We start from the raw sequence: 16,418 nt of genomic DNA, 5'->3' as shown, positions 1-16,418 counted from the left end.
AAAGGTAAGTAGTCCAACCAGTCACAGGTAGGCACAAGCACAGCTGAGATCTGGGCACTGGCAGTCCAACCCTAGGGCCCTCACAAACTACCCTGCTACTTCTGGGGAAAGTATAAGAAATCTAAATTATGCGCTAAGTACCATACCAGTTAATACTATAACACATGCAACTATCATTTCAAAAAAACCCAAAAACTAGACAAATGGCAAGAAATCCTGCTTGCATGTTCCTAAGACGCAGTTCTATCAGGTTCTCTTTCAGTAAATTCCAACAAGGCTCAGCTGAATTCTTTCACTGAACTTTTACTATAATGTTTTTACAAACCACAGTTTCTGATCAATGATGCTTTGGCTGTGGAACTGAGCACATGGTAATACTTACCCCGTTATACTTTGAAATCCAGCCCTCTATTTACCAAGCATAAAGGCAAATGCCACTTAAACTACTCTTAGTTCCATCTTTCTGATGTTCAAGCGCAGGAACAATTATCTCCATCAATATTTAATGGCCTAATCCTAAACAGACAGTGCCACAGTGTAGGCAATCGTCCTGTTAACATGCTGTTCATTTTCGAGCGTAGAGGCAGAAATGGACTATACAGTTACTGAAAATGCACAGCAGTACATTTCCCTAAGGTAAAATTCTCTGCACATTCTCTGGTCTACCTTCATTGATAATAAGGGAATTAGAAACATTTCAGAGTTGTGTTCAGTGGGTTAAGCTTATTCACTCTTTAAAATTCATGGAGAGAAGGAAGCTTTCTCAGTTTTCCAGTTTTGTTTTGTTTTTTAATAACAAGGTTTGCAACTCCCCTACTTAAACCTAACATGTCTCATGTTCCCACCTACCTGCCATTTAATTTTGTTTAGTTTAGTGGGGTTTTTTTCTTTTTTGTTTAGTTTTGTTTTTAACACTTTAAATAGCTTTTATTGTTACCAAGAATCATTGCCTAAGTACTTGACATCCAGACCCCTGGACTTTGATGAGAAATCTTTTTATGAAATATGAGATAAGAATGCCAATATAACACAAGCCATAAGAAATTTCAATGCAAATAATTTTTACAATTGCAACATGGGTAGAGAGTACTTCAGTCGCCTAAATAATTTCATTGAGAAGATCACAGTGTTGACTGTATGATCAGTTCTTTTTCTCTTCCTACTTTTATAAAAAAAATTGAAGCCTGGGGTAGAAGGATGTAGGAGGTAAACTGCCATGTAAAACCATTCTTCAGGAAAAAATAACTTAGAGGAAATGTGGGCAGAGAAATCACGGAAAGATTCAAAGAGCAAGAGTAACCATGGAAGAAACAAAGGATCCTTCTCTGTTTATTAATAGGCTAAATACATTCCTGGCAGCTGTACTTGAGAATAAAGTCTGTATTATCTTCCCTGTGACTTCAAGGTTGACCCTAAATCTATCTAACCTCCTCTAAGTCTGATACAATTGGTTTTTAAGCCCAAGTTAGTTACGATTTTTACTGAATAGAAAATTTCAACAAGTTTCCCTCTCAAGGTGGTATATTACTTAGAAACTTTCAAGACACTTCCCTTCTTTTTCCTCCCCTTTTTTGTATTTCTTGAGTATCCAGATTTGCAAGTGTTAAAATAAATATCAAGTATCTTGTCAATTTTAAAGGATAAGGTTCAAATACGTTTCTCCTACGTATGAGATAATAAATAGCAAATTTGTCAGTGTTGTCCAACTGGGGTGAAAGCGAGAAGGTTGGAGCAGTTCAGAAATCTGGTGGCCTTCAGTGAGAATGGTAATAGACACTTTTTACAGACTTGAGAGGAAGGGACTTCGTGTCTTTATACGATTCTCTAGTTCTTGTAACACAAAGTGCAGAATGTCCTCGTGAGACTATTTCTTACTCCTTTGCCAAATACAGTTCTTAAGTACTATGTTTATATAACCATCTGCCATGTTTACATAGCAGAACTCAAAGGCAGAAATCTCTCATTTGTCAGAAGCATGGCCATGTCCATAAGCCTATCTAGTATATAAATTATTTTGGAGTAAATTAGAATCTTTCTCCATTAATGCTCATTCACTTAAAAGCAGGGTCAGGCCTAATGCATAGTGGAGGGGTGGGTGGCTTTGTCTTAGAAAACCCTGTCTCCCTCTTGTTCTCCTCCTCCCAGAATCTAGTGACTGCTGATTGCCTGGTATTTTCATCCCATACCTCACCGAGACAATGGTTCTGCCCTCCTTCCTGCCTTTATCCATTCAACAAATATTTATTGAGCACTTACCACATGTCATCAGGCAGTGGTCCAGGTAAGTACTGGAGTTATGTCAATGAACCAAAGAAAGAGTCTGGCCCCGTGCAGCTTGTATCTAAGAAAAGAAACAGGAAAGAAATAACAAATATATTAAGTGCATGAATTATATAGGATGTCAGCTGATAATATGGCTATGGAAAAAAAGAAAATAAAGCTGGGGAAGTGGAGGAAGAAGACTGTACTTTCAAATAGAGGCCAAAATGGGCCTCATTGAGAAGGCAGCTCCTGGGTAAAGAAGTCAGCCATATGGAAGTCTGAAGGAGAGCTTCAAGGAGGAAAAGGCCATTGCCCAAAGGCCCTAAGGTCAGAGTATGCTTGATGTGTTTGAGGAGCCACAGGGAGGCCACTGTGACTGAAAGAGAGTGAACAAGAAGAGGTATAGGTGAAGAATCAAGGGAAAAATAAAACAGACTTAGGGAGGTGTGGGCATCTCGAATAGGCCACTGGGAAATGCTGGCTTTTAATCTGTATTAAATCCCATTCCACAGAGTTCTGTGCTTTGTTAACACTCAGCATTGACCAGATCGATGATACATTTATTTACTCATTCATTCCATTCTTTATTTATTCATTCTTCCAACAAACACTACGGACGGCATAATAGATAATAGGCCTCATGATAGACAGTAAGGCTCTAACATCAAGCAAAAGCAGACATAATCCCTGTCCTCAAGGAGTTTATGATCTAATGAAGAAGACGGATAGCAATCTGACAATCACGGGAGAAGCGCTGTGAGGAAGAATCCTTCAAAGGTGCAGGATGCCGCAGAAGCCCGAAATAGGGAAATGTGACTTACTTATGTGGGGCAAGAACAGGGCCCTGAGAAAGAAAGCAATCAAGCGGCAAAGATAAATAGGCATTAACTAGGCAAGCCAGAGACAAGTGCCTAGGAGAATGGCAAGAAGAGCATGACGGCAGGAGACTAAAGCGGTTGGAGCCTGAGAGCCAGAGTTGCGGCATGGGGGTAAGTCTGGACAGGTGGGGCAGAAGGTAGGGATGGAATGTGCTAGGGCTCAAAGGCCATAACAAGCAGTTTGTCTTTATCCTAAACCCATTGGGAGGCCACTAAAAGATTTTAAGTAAGGTGGTGACCTGACTGGATTTAAGTTTTAAAGATCACTAATCCATATTGAATATGTATTAATGAGTTGATGTGTCTATCCTCTAGATAATTCATTTGCATTTTAAAAGGAGCCTTATAGAGATAATCCTGAATCCAAGCAGATCCTGGTGGGAATTTTAAATATTGCAGCAAGCTGATGAGAAAGAACAAGTGAGGTAGGGAAATCATTGAGCGGCCCATCAATTCAGTCAGAGAAGGAAGTCAGATACTATGTATTAAGCTTGTAAAATATGGCTTTCATTAAACTATTAAGATGTCAGGGAAGAACAAAATATTGGTTTTGTGTGAATACTAGATCCCTTTCACTTCTTTGATAAGCATTTTGAGCCCTAGCGATGTTAAATGACTTTCCCAAGGTCACACAGAAATTTCGTAGCAGTTCATCCAGTGTAAATGGATTCCAAAAAAAAAAAAAAAAAAGCAAAATGGGTAAATTAATTTAAGACTCATACTAGAAGGTGTAGGCATATTAATGACTCTTTTGTTTTTACTTCTAAAACATTATGGAATACTTATGTCCATACAGCCTTAAAAATCCTTCTGTTCTTTGGGCACAGTTCATAAATCCCAGTCGATCGCCTCCTGTGCGATATCTTCCTCACAGGTGTGTGTTGAGACTTCTCAAATTAGTCCTCAGAGGGAAAGCTGTTCGGTGAGTACCCCTTCCTCTCCATCCTCAGCGCTACCCTTTCCCACTACTACCACTGCCACCCTTACCCACCTCAGTCAACAAATATTAAGAGTACATCAACTATATACCAGACAGCCTGATAAAATATGAAGATTAAAAAAAAAAAAAATCCCTGTTTTCCAAAAATTCGGTAGAGTGAGAGCAATTGGCAAGTAAATGAATAGTCACCCAAAAAGGTCACAGTTTCTCTTTAAAGTTGGACACAGGATGCTGTGGAAGAAGACAAATGTCACACCTAACTCCACCACAGATGAAGGAGGCTTCACAGAAATGACATAAGCTGACAGTTTTGAAGGATATGTTAAAATCTACCTCTGGATTGAGCAAAATAAGAAGGGCTTTTTTGGTTGTTTTCTGTTTTGTTTCATTTTGTTTTAGATTATATGGAGTTGACACACCTCAAATTAATTTTGCTCAGCTGTCTTCTGGTATGATGTTATCAGCCTATATTGAGGGTCCCAAAATGAAACATTTCAGTGAAATTCATCATTGTTCATATAAGACCTTATCCTGTGTCCTGTGATTAACACGTGGTCTCTTAGGCCCATCTGGTACCAACATGAGGAGTAGTTGAACTTCCTCAGAGTTCCCACTGTTGTTGTTTTTTTTTCTCCATTATGAATGTTGTATATTGCATGACCGAATAAATTTCCTTTATCCCATTAGAAAAAGGGGGCAAGACTTGAACCTAAATTCTTCAGACTTATTACTTCTTATGAGTTGCATAATTCTATATATTCTATGTATTTTAATACATGTACAGACCATTACAATCAAGATACAAAACAGTTTCATCATCCCCAAAATAATGACATCCTTCTTCTACTACAACACCAGCAACCTCTGCTGTTCTCCACTACTATACTTGTCTTTTCTCAGATGTCTTATAAATGAACTCAACTATTACATAGCCTCTTATAGCTGGAATCTTTCACTCAGCATAACATCATTTATGAGACTCATCTAGATTGAGACGTGTATCAGTAGTTTGTTCCTTTTTATTGTTCAGTATTCTCTCACAAGCATGGGTAAATCACAGTTTGTACACTCACCCATTGGAAGGCTTGGGACTTTTTTTTCCCAGTTTGCAACAGTAACATTCAGAACTGCTATTAACATTCAACTAAAGACACGATACCAGTATAAGGTTTAATTCCTGTAGATAAAAATCAGGAGTGATATTGCTAATTTATATGGTAGGTAAATGTTCAACTTTATAAGAGACTGCCAAAACTGTTTTCCAGAATGGATGTACCATTTTACATTCCCACCAGCAATATCTGGGAGTTCCATTTGCTTCAATATGTCAGCACTTGGTATTGTCGAGATTTTTATTTAAGCCAGTCTAGTAGATATATGGTATGATCTCACTGAGGTTCTAATCTGAATTTCTTTAAAAGCTAAGAATAGGGTACATCTTTTCATGTACACATTTTCCTTGGTCCTTTTAAATCTATTTTAAGTCCACTTTTGCTTTTCCTTCTTTTTTTGCAATCTCTTTTAAATATATTATATAATTCTGCTTTCTCTCCATATTATTGAAGAAACTTAGGGCATTACTGGTATAAGTGTGGATATAAATGCCTAAGTTAAGTTAAATACAAAATAAAAATCACAAAAATGTAGTATTCCAACAAATTCCGATTTAAGTTCCTTATTATTCTTTTTTTTTTTCATATATGTGTTTTAAGGTCTATGAAAAGTATAAAGCACAGCATTTTTTTTCTCTTTATTTCTAAATCTGATATTTTCTAAGCTCTGGTATAAATTCTAGAAAAAAAGAAACAGTAAATCACTGAAAGCAGACAAAATAATGCTTTCAACAAAGAACCCCATGGAATTGTCCTTTTGAAATGTTATTACATTGTCTCTGTGTATATTTGGCTCTGCCAATTGCATTCTGCAATTCCTGTTCTCTGCCAGCTCTGGAGAAGGATAGAGCCAAATAACTGTGGGTTTTTTGATCTACTTGTCACCAAAAAGTTTGACAAAAGTCTCTTAAGCATTAGAACTATAAAAAACATTTACAACAAGATCAGAAAAAGCATGAAGTTTAACTCAATTGATTCTACATTAAATCCATGGTTTCAACCAAGCTCATTAAAAGCACAAATCTTGTTGCAAACCTGGGATTATTTCAAATGAAGTGATTCATGCTTTGGAGAGCTGCCATAAAAGTTTGGTAAAATATGATAGTTTCAATTAACTTTTCACTTGAAATTGTGCATGTAAAATGCACAGCTAAAAGCAATACACTAGAATACTATATCACACTAATAAAAATCCTCCATCATTCCCTTAAGATTAGGGCAAGTACCCTTCCAGTTCTGGGAAATCATTGTATTTGGTATACTTTGAATGAAATGCTTGTCTGCCAGGTCTATGAATCTAAGCTTCTAAAATCAAGAGGATTTAGCAAAGGCTTCAGAGTGACCTGTGTGTGTTTTTTTAAGATTCTCAAGGGATTAACACTATCTGGTCCTTGTGGAGTGAGTGATTGCCTGACCCTATTGGTCTCCGTCTTACCAAAATGGTTTAAGATGGTTTACCTTGAGTCCAGTCTGTACTTTAGCAGAATTTCAAAAGCAAAGAGACTTCAATGAAGAGAGGATGACGAGTCTGACTGGAGGTATTATCTTTGCCAGGTGGCCCCTACTCCTTGCTGCATTCAAAAGCAAAGAGAAGACCTTGCATGTCCTCTACTTGTTTGTTGAGGCCTGGACTTCTTTTTTTTTATGATTTATCTATTAAAGAGAGAGAGAGTATTTGAGCAGGCCAGGGGCAGAGGGAGAGAGAGAATCCTCCAGCAGACTCCCCAGTGAACATGAAGCTTGATGTGGGGCTCCATTCTAGGACCCCAGGGTCATTACCTGAACCGAAATCAAAGGTTGGATGCTCAACCAATTGAACCATCCAGGAGTTGCTGGACTTCTTTAGGAGAGAAGGAAGAGAGTTAGGGACAGGGGAAAGAAAGAAGAGAGACAGAGAAAGAGACAGGGGAACAAAGAAGGGAAGGAAGGAAGGGAGGGAGGAAGGGAGGGAGGAAAGAAGGAAGAAAAGAAAGGAGGAAAAAATGGCTTCTGGACACAATAAAGTCTCAACAAATATTTGTGGAGTGAATAAATGAATGAATATATATTTCTTAAAAGAAGGTATCATGGTGTAATGGATTTAGTCAATGGATAAATGATAAATACTACATTCTTTCTTGCTAGCTAGCTAGCAGAGAACTAAACAGATGGAGAAAAGATTGCTCCTGAATACAAGGGAAGGGTACTGGGAAAGGACACTAAAAGTGTGAAGTAGCTTGTGTCATTTTGCCTAGAGCCAGCCCAGTTTGACTTTGTCTCCGGGTAGATTAATTATTTGATATAGCATAGAGTGTCCATAAGCACAGGTTCCAAAGGCAGATTTCCTGAATTGAAATCCTGTTACCAATTATTGACCATCCTCAAGCCTCACCATTTCTGTGCCTCAGTTTCCTTATCTGTCCAATGAAGACAAGAGTGGTAACTATCTAATAGAGTTGTTACAAGGATTAAGAGTTAATATAGGTAAAAAACAGTTAGTAAGCATGGGGAAGCTTTCATGTATTGGTTCTTACTATTCAGTAAGAATAAATGATGAAAAGTATTATCAACCTATTGTCCAGGCTACATAAAGAAAGAATGAGGATATTGTCTTTGTGATTGTAGACCTTCAAAATATTGAATTGGTATATTAATAAAAATATTTCCATTGCAATTACTTAATTGGTTTTCTAGGAAAATCAGCCTTCTATCAGTTTAAGCACTTTCTCCTTCGTTAGGCATCTCTTGGAGATAAGTTAAATATAAGAGCCTAGAACTGCAGAGCTAAGAAATATACAAGGGGAGACATTATCCATAAGGTACCAAGAGAAGCAATCCTCACAGCCCCTGTTGGTGACCCACAGCTGTTGAAGAAAGCCAACTGCCAAACATAGGAGTAAGCGACTTACTGTGTCTTAGGTCTGGAACATAATGGCCAATTATTTATTGCCAGTAATGCCTCACAGCAGACTAAGAAGACAACCATTTTCTCTCAGTAAATTTATATTGCTTGCATTCTGGAAAAAAACAAATTGCATGTTGTTTGAATTGGAATTTGGCCATAATACCTAAAGTTAATGTTCTTAAGATTGCAAAAATTATTGGTGATGATAAGAAAACAAGACCATATTTTTATATTTTAATTTTAACCCAAAGAGAGAAAACCCCAGCAGAGTTGGCAGGAAAAGCAATTGGAAAGGACTCAACTCTTCCAAATATTCGTCAATATAGAAATGGTTTTGAACACAAGTGATGAGGAAATCCCACAGACTGAGTTGGCATAGATTAAAGAACACAGAAAGTTGAGGAGGTTTAGTCCATGCAGAATGGGAAGGACTGAACTGCCCTTAAGAAGGCCATACTACAGAGTACACCAAATCCCTATTTCATTACTCACTAACACATTTTCAGTGTTTATCTGTTTATTTTTAACAAGGTCACCCGTGAATCAATCGACAGCTAGTGCCAAGGGCAAAAGACAAAACTGCTCATTGACTGCTACAGGAGCTTTCAAAAACACTAATTGATCAATAGTGATCATTGGTACACTGAGTCTCCGTTCCTTTAGGGATCTTCTTAACCACAGACTTTCTCTGGAGCCAATCTCATAATGCAGCCTCCCTTTGTATCTTCAGTAACCTCATTAATGGCTGCCCTGTGCTCCCTGTCTACTTTTAATTTCTTCTAGTAATAGAAAATACTTCATAATGGAAGATTTAATTAACTGAGTTTCCAAAAAGCTATTTACAGTGAACTGGGAACATTAGCTTTAATTTTTATTGTTCAAGAATGAAGATACCCTTTTTACAACAGATTAAATGCAGCAGGAAAACAACATTTTAACCACACTAAAGTGTGGGAACCCACTGGCAAAAGTCAATTGTTCTGCTGAGAAGACAAAGGCTATGACAGTCTGATCTGAGGGGAGAGGGCCTGTTCGAAGCCTCTTGTCATTTCCTTAACTTTCCTTGAGTAACATGTAACAGTCCCCATTCACATCTACAAGAGCTCTAACCTGAATGAGAATCAGTTTTCTAACACCAGAAGCAAAACATTATAGTAAGGTGTACAAGATGGCGGGTCCTCTCCTTCCCTCTCTTCCCACACAATAGAATCTTAACATCTTTTCAAAAAATATACAAGAGGCTTTTCTAGGTGCGTTAAAGATCTACCTTTTATAGCTAGGTCCTATTTTCAAGAAGATTCAACATTGGGTAGTGTCAAAGACAGAGAAAGAAAAATCAATGTGACCTTGGGAAAACAAAGAGGTCTCGAGGTCAATCAGCTAAATATTTGTGTAGAAAAGTTTTTATAGGGGCGCCTGGGTGGCTCAGTGGGTTAAGCCGCTGCCTTCGGCTCAGGTCATGATCTCAGGGTCCTGGGATCGAGTCCCGCATCAGGCTCTCTGCTCAGCAGGGAGCCTGCTTCCCTCTCTCTCTCTCTCTCTACCTGCCTCTCCATCTACTTGTGATTTCTTTCTGTCAAATAAATAAATAAATAAAAACCTTTAAAAAAATAAATAAAAAATAAAAAATAAAGAAAAGTTTTTATAGCATTTATGAATTTCCAACCTTTGCGTTTGTCCTGACATAAGCTTATATGCAAAACTTGGTTGGCTATGAGTTACCCAACCAGCTGACAGGTGACTCAGCGAGTCCTCCCAGTTACACACATAAACACCTAGCTGGGGCATGCATATGGCTTGCTTAAAGTGTGTCTTTAAACCCCCACAGAAAAGAGCTGCTGAATGTTACACACTAGCTATTTTTCAGAGTGAGGCTCTTCCACAGTTTTACCTTTTTCTCTCATTTACCAAATGAAATTAGACCACATTACAGACTAATACCTCATGAATTGCATCTATTAAATCAGAGCCAATTTGAGGGGTAGAGGCATATGCACACAGAAGCACTAAATGCCCTGTGAAAAAAGCAGAAAGGAAGCTTAAAGGTTTATAGTGCAAAGTAGCTTTTCATCTGTAAAAGACCTGGGTTCAACTCTTTGCTTCCAGGCTGAGTAAAACTGACATTCATGGCTCTATCATGACTTGCATCGCAAAAACCAGACTGTTGGTTTGCTAACCAATGTGGAAGCCGAACAAAGAAGGTGACACATTGCAAATTTCTGTAAAAGTGGAAATCCTGAGGGTCGATCTGTTTCTGACTCCACTGTGCACAGACTAGAAGCAGAAGCTTATCTTGTAAGAGCTCTAAAGGTACTTTCAATAAAAACATCATAATTTTCATCTATGTTATCCAGAAAAGGACTTGATACAGTTCACAGGATCCAAGCTTCAAAGGCAAACACAAATCCTAATATATTTTCTTTGGGAAGGTTTAAATATCGTAGCTTTTATTGTGTTTGGACCTCTGAAGCAACTGATTTAGGAGTTAACTTTTGTAGGAGTTTACTGCTCCCCCCAAATAATTCATTACCAATGGTTATTCTGCCTTTGCAATTAATCAGGTTTGAAAGTGCTTCATTTGGTGCATTTGTATTGTTTAAATAAATCTGGAAACACTAACCCTGTCACGTTCAGGGGTCGAGTGTGGGAATGAATCTGTAGACACAGAGGGTAAAATACTTCAAGGCGTATCCCCAAGAGATTTCCCGCTGGACAATCAGAATTTATTTTCCAAGAGGAGGGTGTCCCCGTGCAAGTGAGCCCCGTGGTGTGTTTTAAGGTCTCCTTAACCTGTCTCAGCAGATTGCATAAATCACAGCCATAAAGTCTTCCCATTCAGCATGTTAGGGCTAGAGAAAGCTGACCAGCTTCTGACCTCTTATTCTGGGCCCCAACTGACCCTAACTTAGAAGTTCAAGCGGTCAATTGCAGGTCACTGAGGGCAGCCTCAGAATCTTTTTAATTCCACTTGGACGGCAAGGTTAAATGTAAGCAGCAAGGTATTTTCCCAAGTCTGGGGATGTGCTGCTTACAGAGTCCACACCTAGATGACCAAAAGAGAAAGGAAAAGAAAAAAAAAAAGGAGAGGAAGAAAAAACAAACTCTAAGTTGGTGTCCTCCTAACCAGGCCCACTTTGGTCAAACACCATGCAGGTCGTTTATCAGTATAATGGATCTACAGACAGCCTTAAACAATTGTCAAACATTCTTTTAAAAGCCATTAGTTTTTCAACTAATATATATCTGTTTTGTGCATTTGTTGAACCCTTCACTTGTCACTGAGAACGGCCTGTTAAGCTAAGCAGAGGCCTGATCAGTTTTCAGTGAGCGCTGAGCCTCAGGGTTCACCTGGGTCAGCCACAAGATTTATGAGGCCCAGTGCCAGTATCTGATTGGGACTGTTAGTGCTAAAGAAAGCTGACACTTCCTCCCTTTCCCTCCTCCTCAAGCTCGACACACAAAGTCCAGTGACTTAACTTGTCCATTCCCACTGGCTGCCTAAGAGGCAGCAAAATTGATGACCTGTACAGACACCAAAGTGGACATCAATAAAAAAAGATGGATGTGAACGAGTGGAGTGACATGCCTCATTGCTGAGGGGACAGAGGAGGGGAGAGAAAAGGTTAAAAAAACACTAGAAAGTTATTTATATAAGCTTCAAGGACAAGGATTTTGCCACTACTTGCCTAAGGATTTGCTCTTACAATATTCTTTCCTCTAGCTTCTAACCTTCTCTGGTTGACACAAAAAAAAAAAAAAAAGAGAGAGAGAGAGAAGAAGAAGAGGAAAAGAAAAGAAAGAAAAAAAAAAGAAAGAAAGAAATCTGAAGTCTAGAGACCTCTGGTAATTCCTAGATCTTTTTATTTGTTGGTGTAAATCCAGAAAATTTTATTACTCCTTTTTGGTCACAAAAATGTGACACCATGATATGGATGAAAACTCTTAAAACATGCCAAAAAAAAAAAAAATGTAGGGTAACATTCTAAAAAGGGACCGGGATTGACTAAGCATTACCATTGCCCTTAACTAATAAGAATAGTTAAAAGCTGAGGGGATGGCATTTTCCAGAACCTAGTAGCTGTGAGTGCTCTGAAATAACTTGCTCATGTTGAAGCATCCCCCAAGGAACTTTCCAAACACATTAGAAATTATATTCATGAAGACAGAATCCACAGACTAGTTTACACACTCGAAATGAATGAAAGTAACTGGATTAAACTTTAGTCTACTGGACACGTTCTATCTTAAAGGGCTTGTGAGAAAAATTATTTGGTACCTTAGCTAGCTCTCCAAATTAGGTCCAAAAAAAGACAAGTAAAATGAACAGAAGAATAATTTTCAGTATTTCTTCTCAATCTCTTTTTAAATTATTTATTTATTTTTTGCAAGAGAGAGAGCGTGAGCAGGGGTAGGGGGTCAGAGGGAGAAGCAGACTCCCCACCAAACAGGGAGCCCAAAGCTGGGCTTGATCCCAGGACGCCAGGATCATGACCTCAGCCAAACACAGACTCCTAGCACACTGAGCCACCTAGGCACTCATCTCTCATTCTCTCTTGATGTGCTTACTTGCCCTCTAGGATGTTTTCTGCATGCTTATATATTATGTAAATGAGATCTAAATCTAAAATGTGACCAGTGAGGTTGGGAGTGATTATGCACTCAGCCACAGCAGAAGAAATAAATGGCAGAGTCCCAAGAGCACAGTGTTTGCACGGGAACTTTCCATCCTAACTCTGCCTTGATTTTGATGCTCCCTTCCGGAAATGTGGTCTGATAGTCTACTCTCTTACAGCAGAAAAATACTGTAAAAACTATGAAATTAATTTTTAATAACTCCTGGTGTTCCAGATGATGATACCATCTTTTATGTTGAGATAGAGCCTTATTAGATTCCAGATCAAGAGAGTAAATCTAATGCTGCCACACTATCCCTTTTGTGTGCAGAGACTGAGCTTGACATCTTCGAGAAAAGAGTTTGGAGTTCTTACCATTTCAGCAACACCAAGATGGGTCAATTTCACAGTCTACAATCCAACGCCTCTCATTGCTCTGAGACGGCAGTAGAGCATGTTTTACACTGAATCACAACAGAACTTGTGACACAGTGGAGGGATGAAGTCCTTACCTCTGGTGAATTTGTTTCCTAGCTTAGCATAGCCATTGTGTCCAGAATCAAAAACTCTCACATGAGAGGATTCTGTGAGACCCACACTCTCTTCTGCCTAGTTGCTGACCCTATCTAACTTCCTAGGTACATACAGCAACTTTTGAGCAGGAAGGTTTACTATCAAGGACGGAGTAATATCAGGCAGGTTTGGTTAGTCACTATTCCCATTCTAAAATAACTTACTTAGACTTTGCCATCAAAAAATCTGTCAGAAGAAGCCTTTTCCAACCCTGATACTTTGTCTGATACCAGCTCTGTTTTAAAGTCATACTAAACCCATCTTCTCCAGGTTTCACATCCTCACCCTTGGGATTTTCACAAACTCCTCACACAGGGGCTTTTCTCCAGGCTCAACAAGCTACCCCTCATTTCTCTAAAGAGAGTCAAATCCCCACAGGGACTTCAGCAAGATCAGGAGGAAGGATTTGCATTGGTGGTCTCAAGCTCAACTTAGACCTAAAGTAACTGCCAGCAGCAAAATGATGTGAGTTTATAAAATCCCTGATCTAACAGCATGTTAAGAGGGTTTTAAGAGTTTGATTGTGAGCTATTTAGTTTCGTTTCCTTTAACATCAAATGTATTTTTGTTTCTTATGATCACTATTAGAGTCATAAAGTTTGGGGATTTTTTTATCCCCTTTCTTTAATGAAGACATGATAGAGTTGTGAGAATCACCTAGCATAGTGTTTGGCATCGAGTAGCTTTCTAATGCATTTTAAATGACCTTCCCAGCTCCCTCTGGTCCTCTTTGTAGCTGAGCCATCACCCACCTAGAGGACGGACTTTCCAGAGGATATTAGCCAAAATATACAGCTCAACATTTTGACAAGTTAACAAAGAAGTCCTGAATAAAAAACCCTTATTTTCTCCAGAATATCTAAGAAAGCCTCTGAAATGTCCATCCTAGATCCTGATGGCTCCTTATTTTATTTAGATACACAAGTATCATTGGAGACTTTGTCAAAAGATGATTGAGAAATCTGTGGCTGCATTCCCTGCCCTAATCACTATATAGGAGGTCATTCCAAAAGGTAGACTGGAGATCCAAGAATGACACTTCCAAGGGGCTCAGTGCCATCTATTTGAGAGAGAATTTGAGTTCTTAGAGGGTTAAAAGTAACCCTGGTTCTTTGATGGCTAATTCTGGATCCTCTGCTGAGACACCTCTGATCTCCCATTAAACTGACAACATAGATTTCCCTTTAGCATCAGGCAGCAATAGTCAAAAATTTCCTTAAGCTGCTCAGGAATAGAGTCCCCTGTGTCATTTGTTCTGGGACCTCTTGACTGAAAAAGTGTTAAGGAGACATTTCAGATTACCTGAGTAAAGCGGAAGAATTCTTAAGTTCTTAATTCAGGGTCAGTGGTATGTGAGAAGCAGCTCAGACCATTGGGGCTGAACTGGGTTCTGCCACAAGTTTGTGGTTATCGAGCTCTGAATTCAGTCTGATGTCAGGCAGCTCTAGAGGTTGACCTTGGTCTTCTCTGAGCTGGAAATGGATGTCAAGGGAAAGTAACTTCTAGTCTCATAGGATTCTGGGAAGTGATATTCCAGGATTCCTCCAGCTTGAGGCAAATAATTGGTTCTGCCTTACCTGATCTAGAAAAAAAGTTTCACTGGTCTCTCTTTATGCAACATAAAACTTTCCTGGAATTTAGAATCATAATGTTATTCTTAAAAATCGGGGATTTTACCAAAGAATGAATGCACCCTAGATAAATAACAAACAGATTAAAATCATTTTTATAGATAAAAGTTTGTCAATTCTGAGATTGTTTTGCTATTAGTTCTCTTTCCATGAGGCAGATAATCATAGTAAATGAATCAAATTACTGCCCTTTTATCCTTTGTTGATTTTTAATGTTATTTTTCAGTTTAAAAAAATCAACACAATTACGCATGAAAATGTCTAAAAAGTTACTAAGAATTAAATTAGGGAACCAAACAATGCTGAGAGTTTAATGAATCACAACTAAGTGAATCTTCTTGAATTCATTAATCAGTATAGATGTCACAACTGAAAAATTGAGTTGTAAAGTCACTATCTCAACCTAAATCTCTATCTTATGTGTCAGTATATAGTCACATACATCATATTTTCCTTTACGAAGACAGATCATAAACTATCAATACCAGATATGCTATTCAGGTGTCTCCACATAAGATCAAAGTGTTTGAGACACCTTAAGCTTTAGTATATGCTCTATACCATTCAGGTGTCTCAGAATTAAAATTGCAAAAAATTCATTGTCAAACTGTGTCATTAAGAAAATACAGTTTTGGGGCTGCCTGGGTGGCTCAGTGGGGTAAGCCTCTGCCTTCGGCTCAGGTCATGATCTCAGGGTCCTGGGATCAAGTTCCTCATCAGGCTCTCTGCTAGGCAGGGAGCCTGCTTCCTCCTCTCTCTCTCTCTCTCTCTCTCTCTCTCTCCTTGTGATCTCTCTCTATCAAATAAATAAAAATCTTTAAAAAAAAAAGAAAAGAAAAGAAAAGAAAATACAATTTTGTCAGTCTTTTTTTTTTTAAGATTTTATTCATTTATTTGATAGAGAGATAGTGAGAGAGACAGCAGAAGCAGGGGAAAGGGCAGGCAGAGGGAGAGGGAGAAGCAGGCTCCCCACTCAGCAAGGAGCCCAATGTGGGCTGGATCCCAGGACTCTGGGATCATGACCTGAGCAGAAGGTAGATGCTTAAATGACTGAACCACCCAGGCACCCCAGTTTTGTTAACCTTTAGCTGTTGACAAATATAGCATGCTCAGGACAGATCAGCCAAGAACACTTTTGAAGCTTTTGCTGTATTAAATGTTTGTTTATGGCCTAATCAGGCAAATCGATGCTAACTGTCTGCTCAATTGCTAGTGATTAGAAGTCGCTGACACATAAGAACACCTTGCAGGGACTGTGCCTTAATAGCAATGAATCCTTTGCTGTGCTCATACCACAAGATAGTCTTTGCCACAATGATCAAAACACATCTGAATAAAACAAGCATTTGGTTTGGAAATTCTCCTTCACCTATTTGAACTCTACCACGTGAAATACTTATTTGGTAAAATTACTATTTGATAAGGAAAATATTTTCCATGGTAGATGCAATTGAAGATTGCCTATTTTTAAAATGGATGTAGAATCTTAGTTACTTTCAAAGAGAAAATAATTAGGCACCTGGGT

General features: G+C 38.6%; 1 protein-coding gene across 3 annotated transcripts in view; it reads right to left on the bottom strand.

Moving 5' to 3' along the window:
* The window catches only part of LOC309861221 (uncharacterized protein), a 535,944-nt gene that overhangs the window by 33,994 nt on the left and 485,532 nt on the right, over positions 1–16,418 (bottom strand). Inside the window, exon 14 of one of the 3 annotated variants that reach the window (XM_082723973.1) lies at positions 2,257–2,341. In XM_082723973.1, the coding sequence (XP_082580099.1) occupies positions 2,295–2,341 (47 nt within the window). In that variant the 3' untranslated portion in view covers positions 2,257–2,294. Of the gene's footprint in view, positions 1–2,256; positions 2,342–16,418 lie in introns of those variants that run through there. The other 2 variants (XR_014309822.1, XR_014309821.1) reach the window with 2 other exon arrangements.

The sequence above is a fragment of the Mustela nivalis genome, assembly GCF_964662115.1.
Source record: "Mustela nivalis genome assembly, chromosome: 3".
Classification (NCBI taxonomy): Eukaryota; Metazoa; Chordata; class Mammalia; order Carnivora; family Mustelidae; genus Mustela; species Mustela nivalis.
This window is presented reverse-complemented; position numbering and strand designations above follow the sequence as displayed.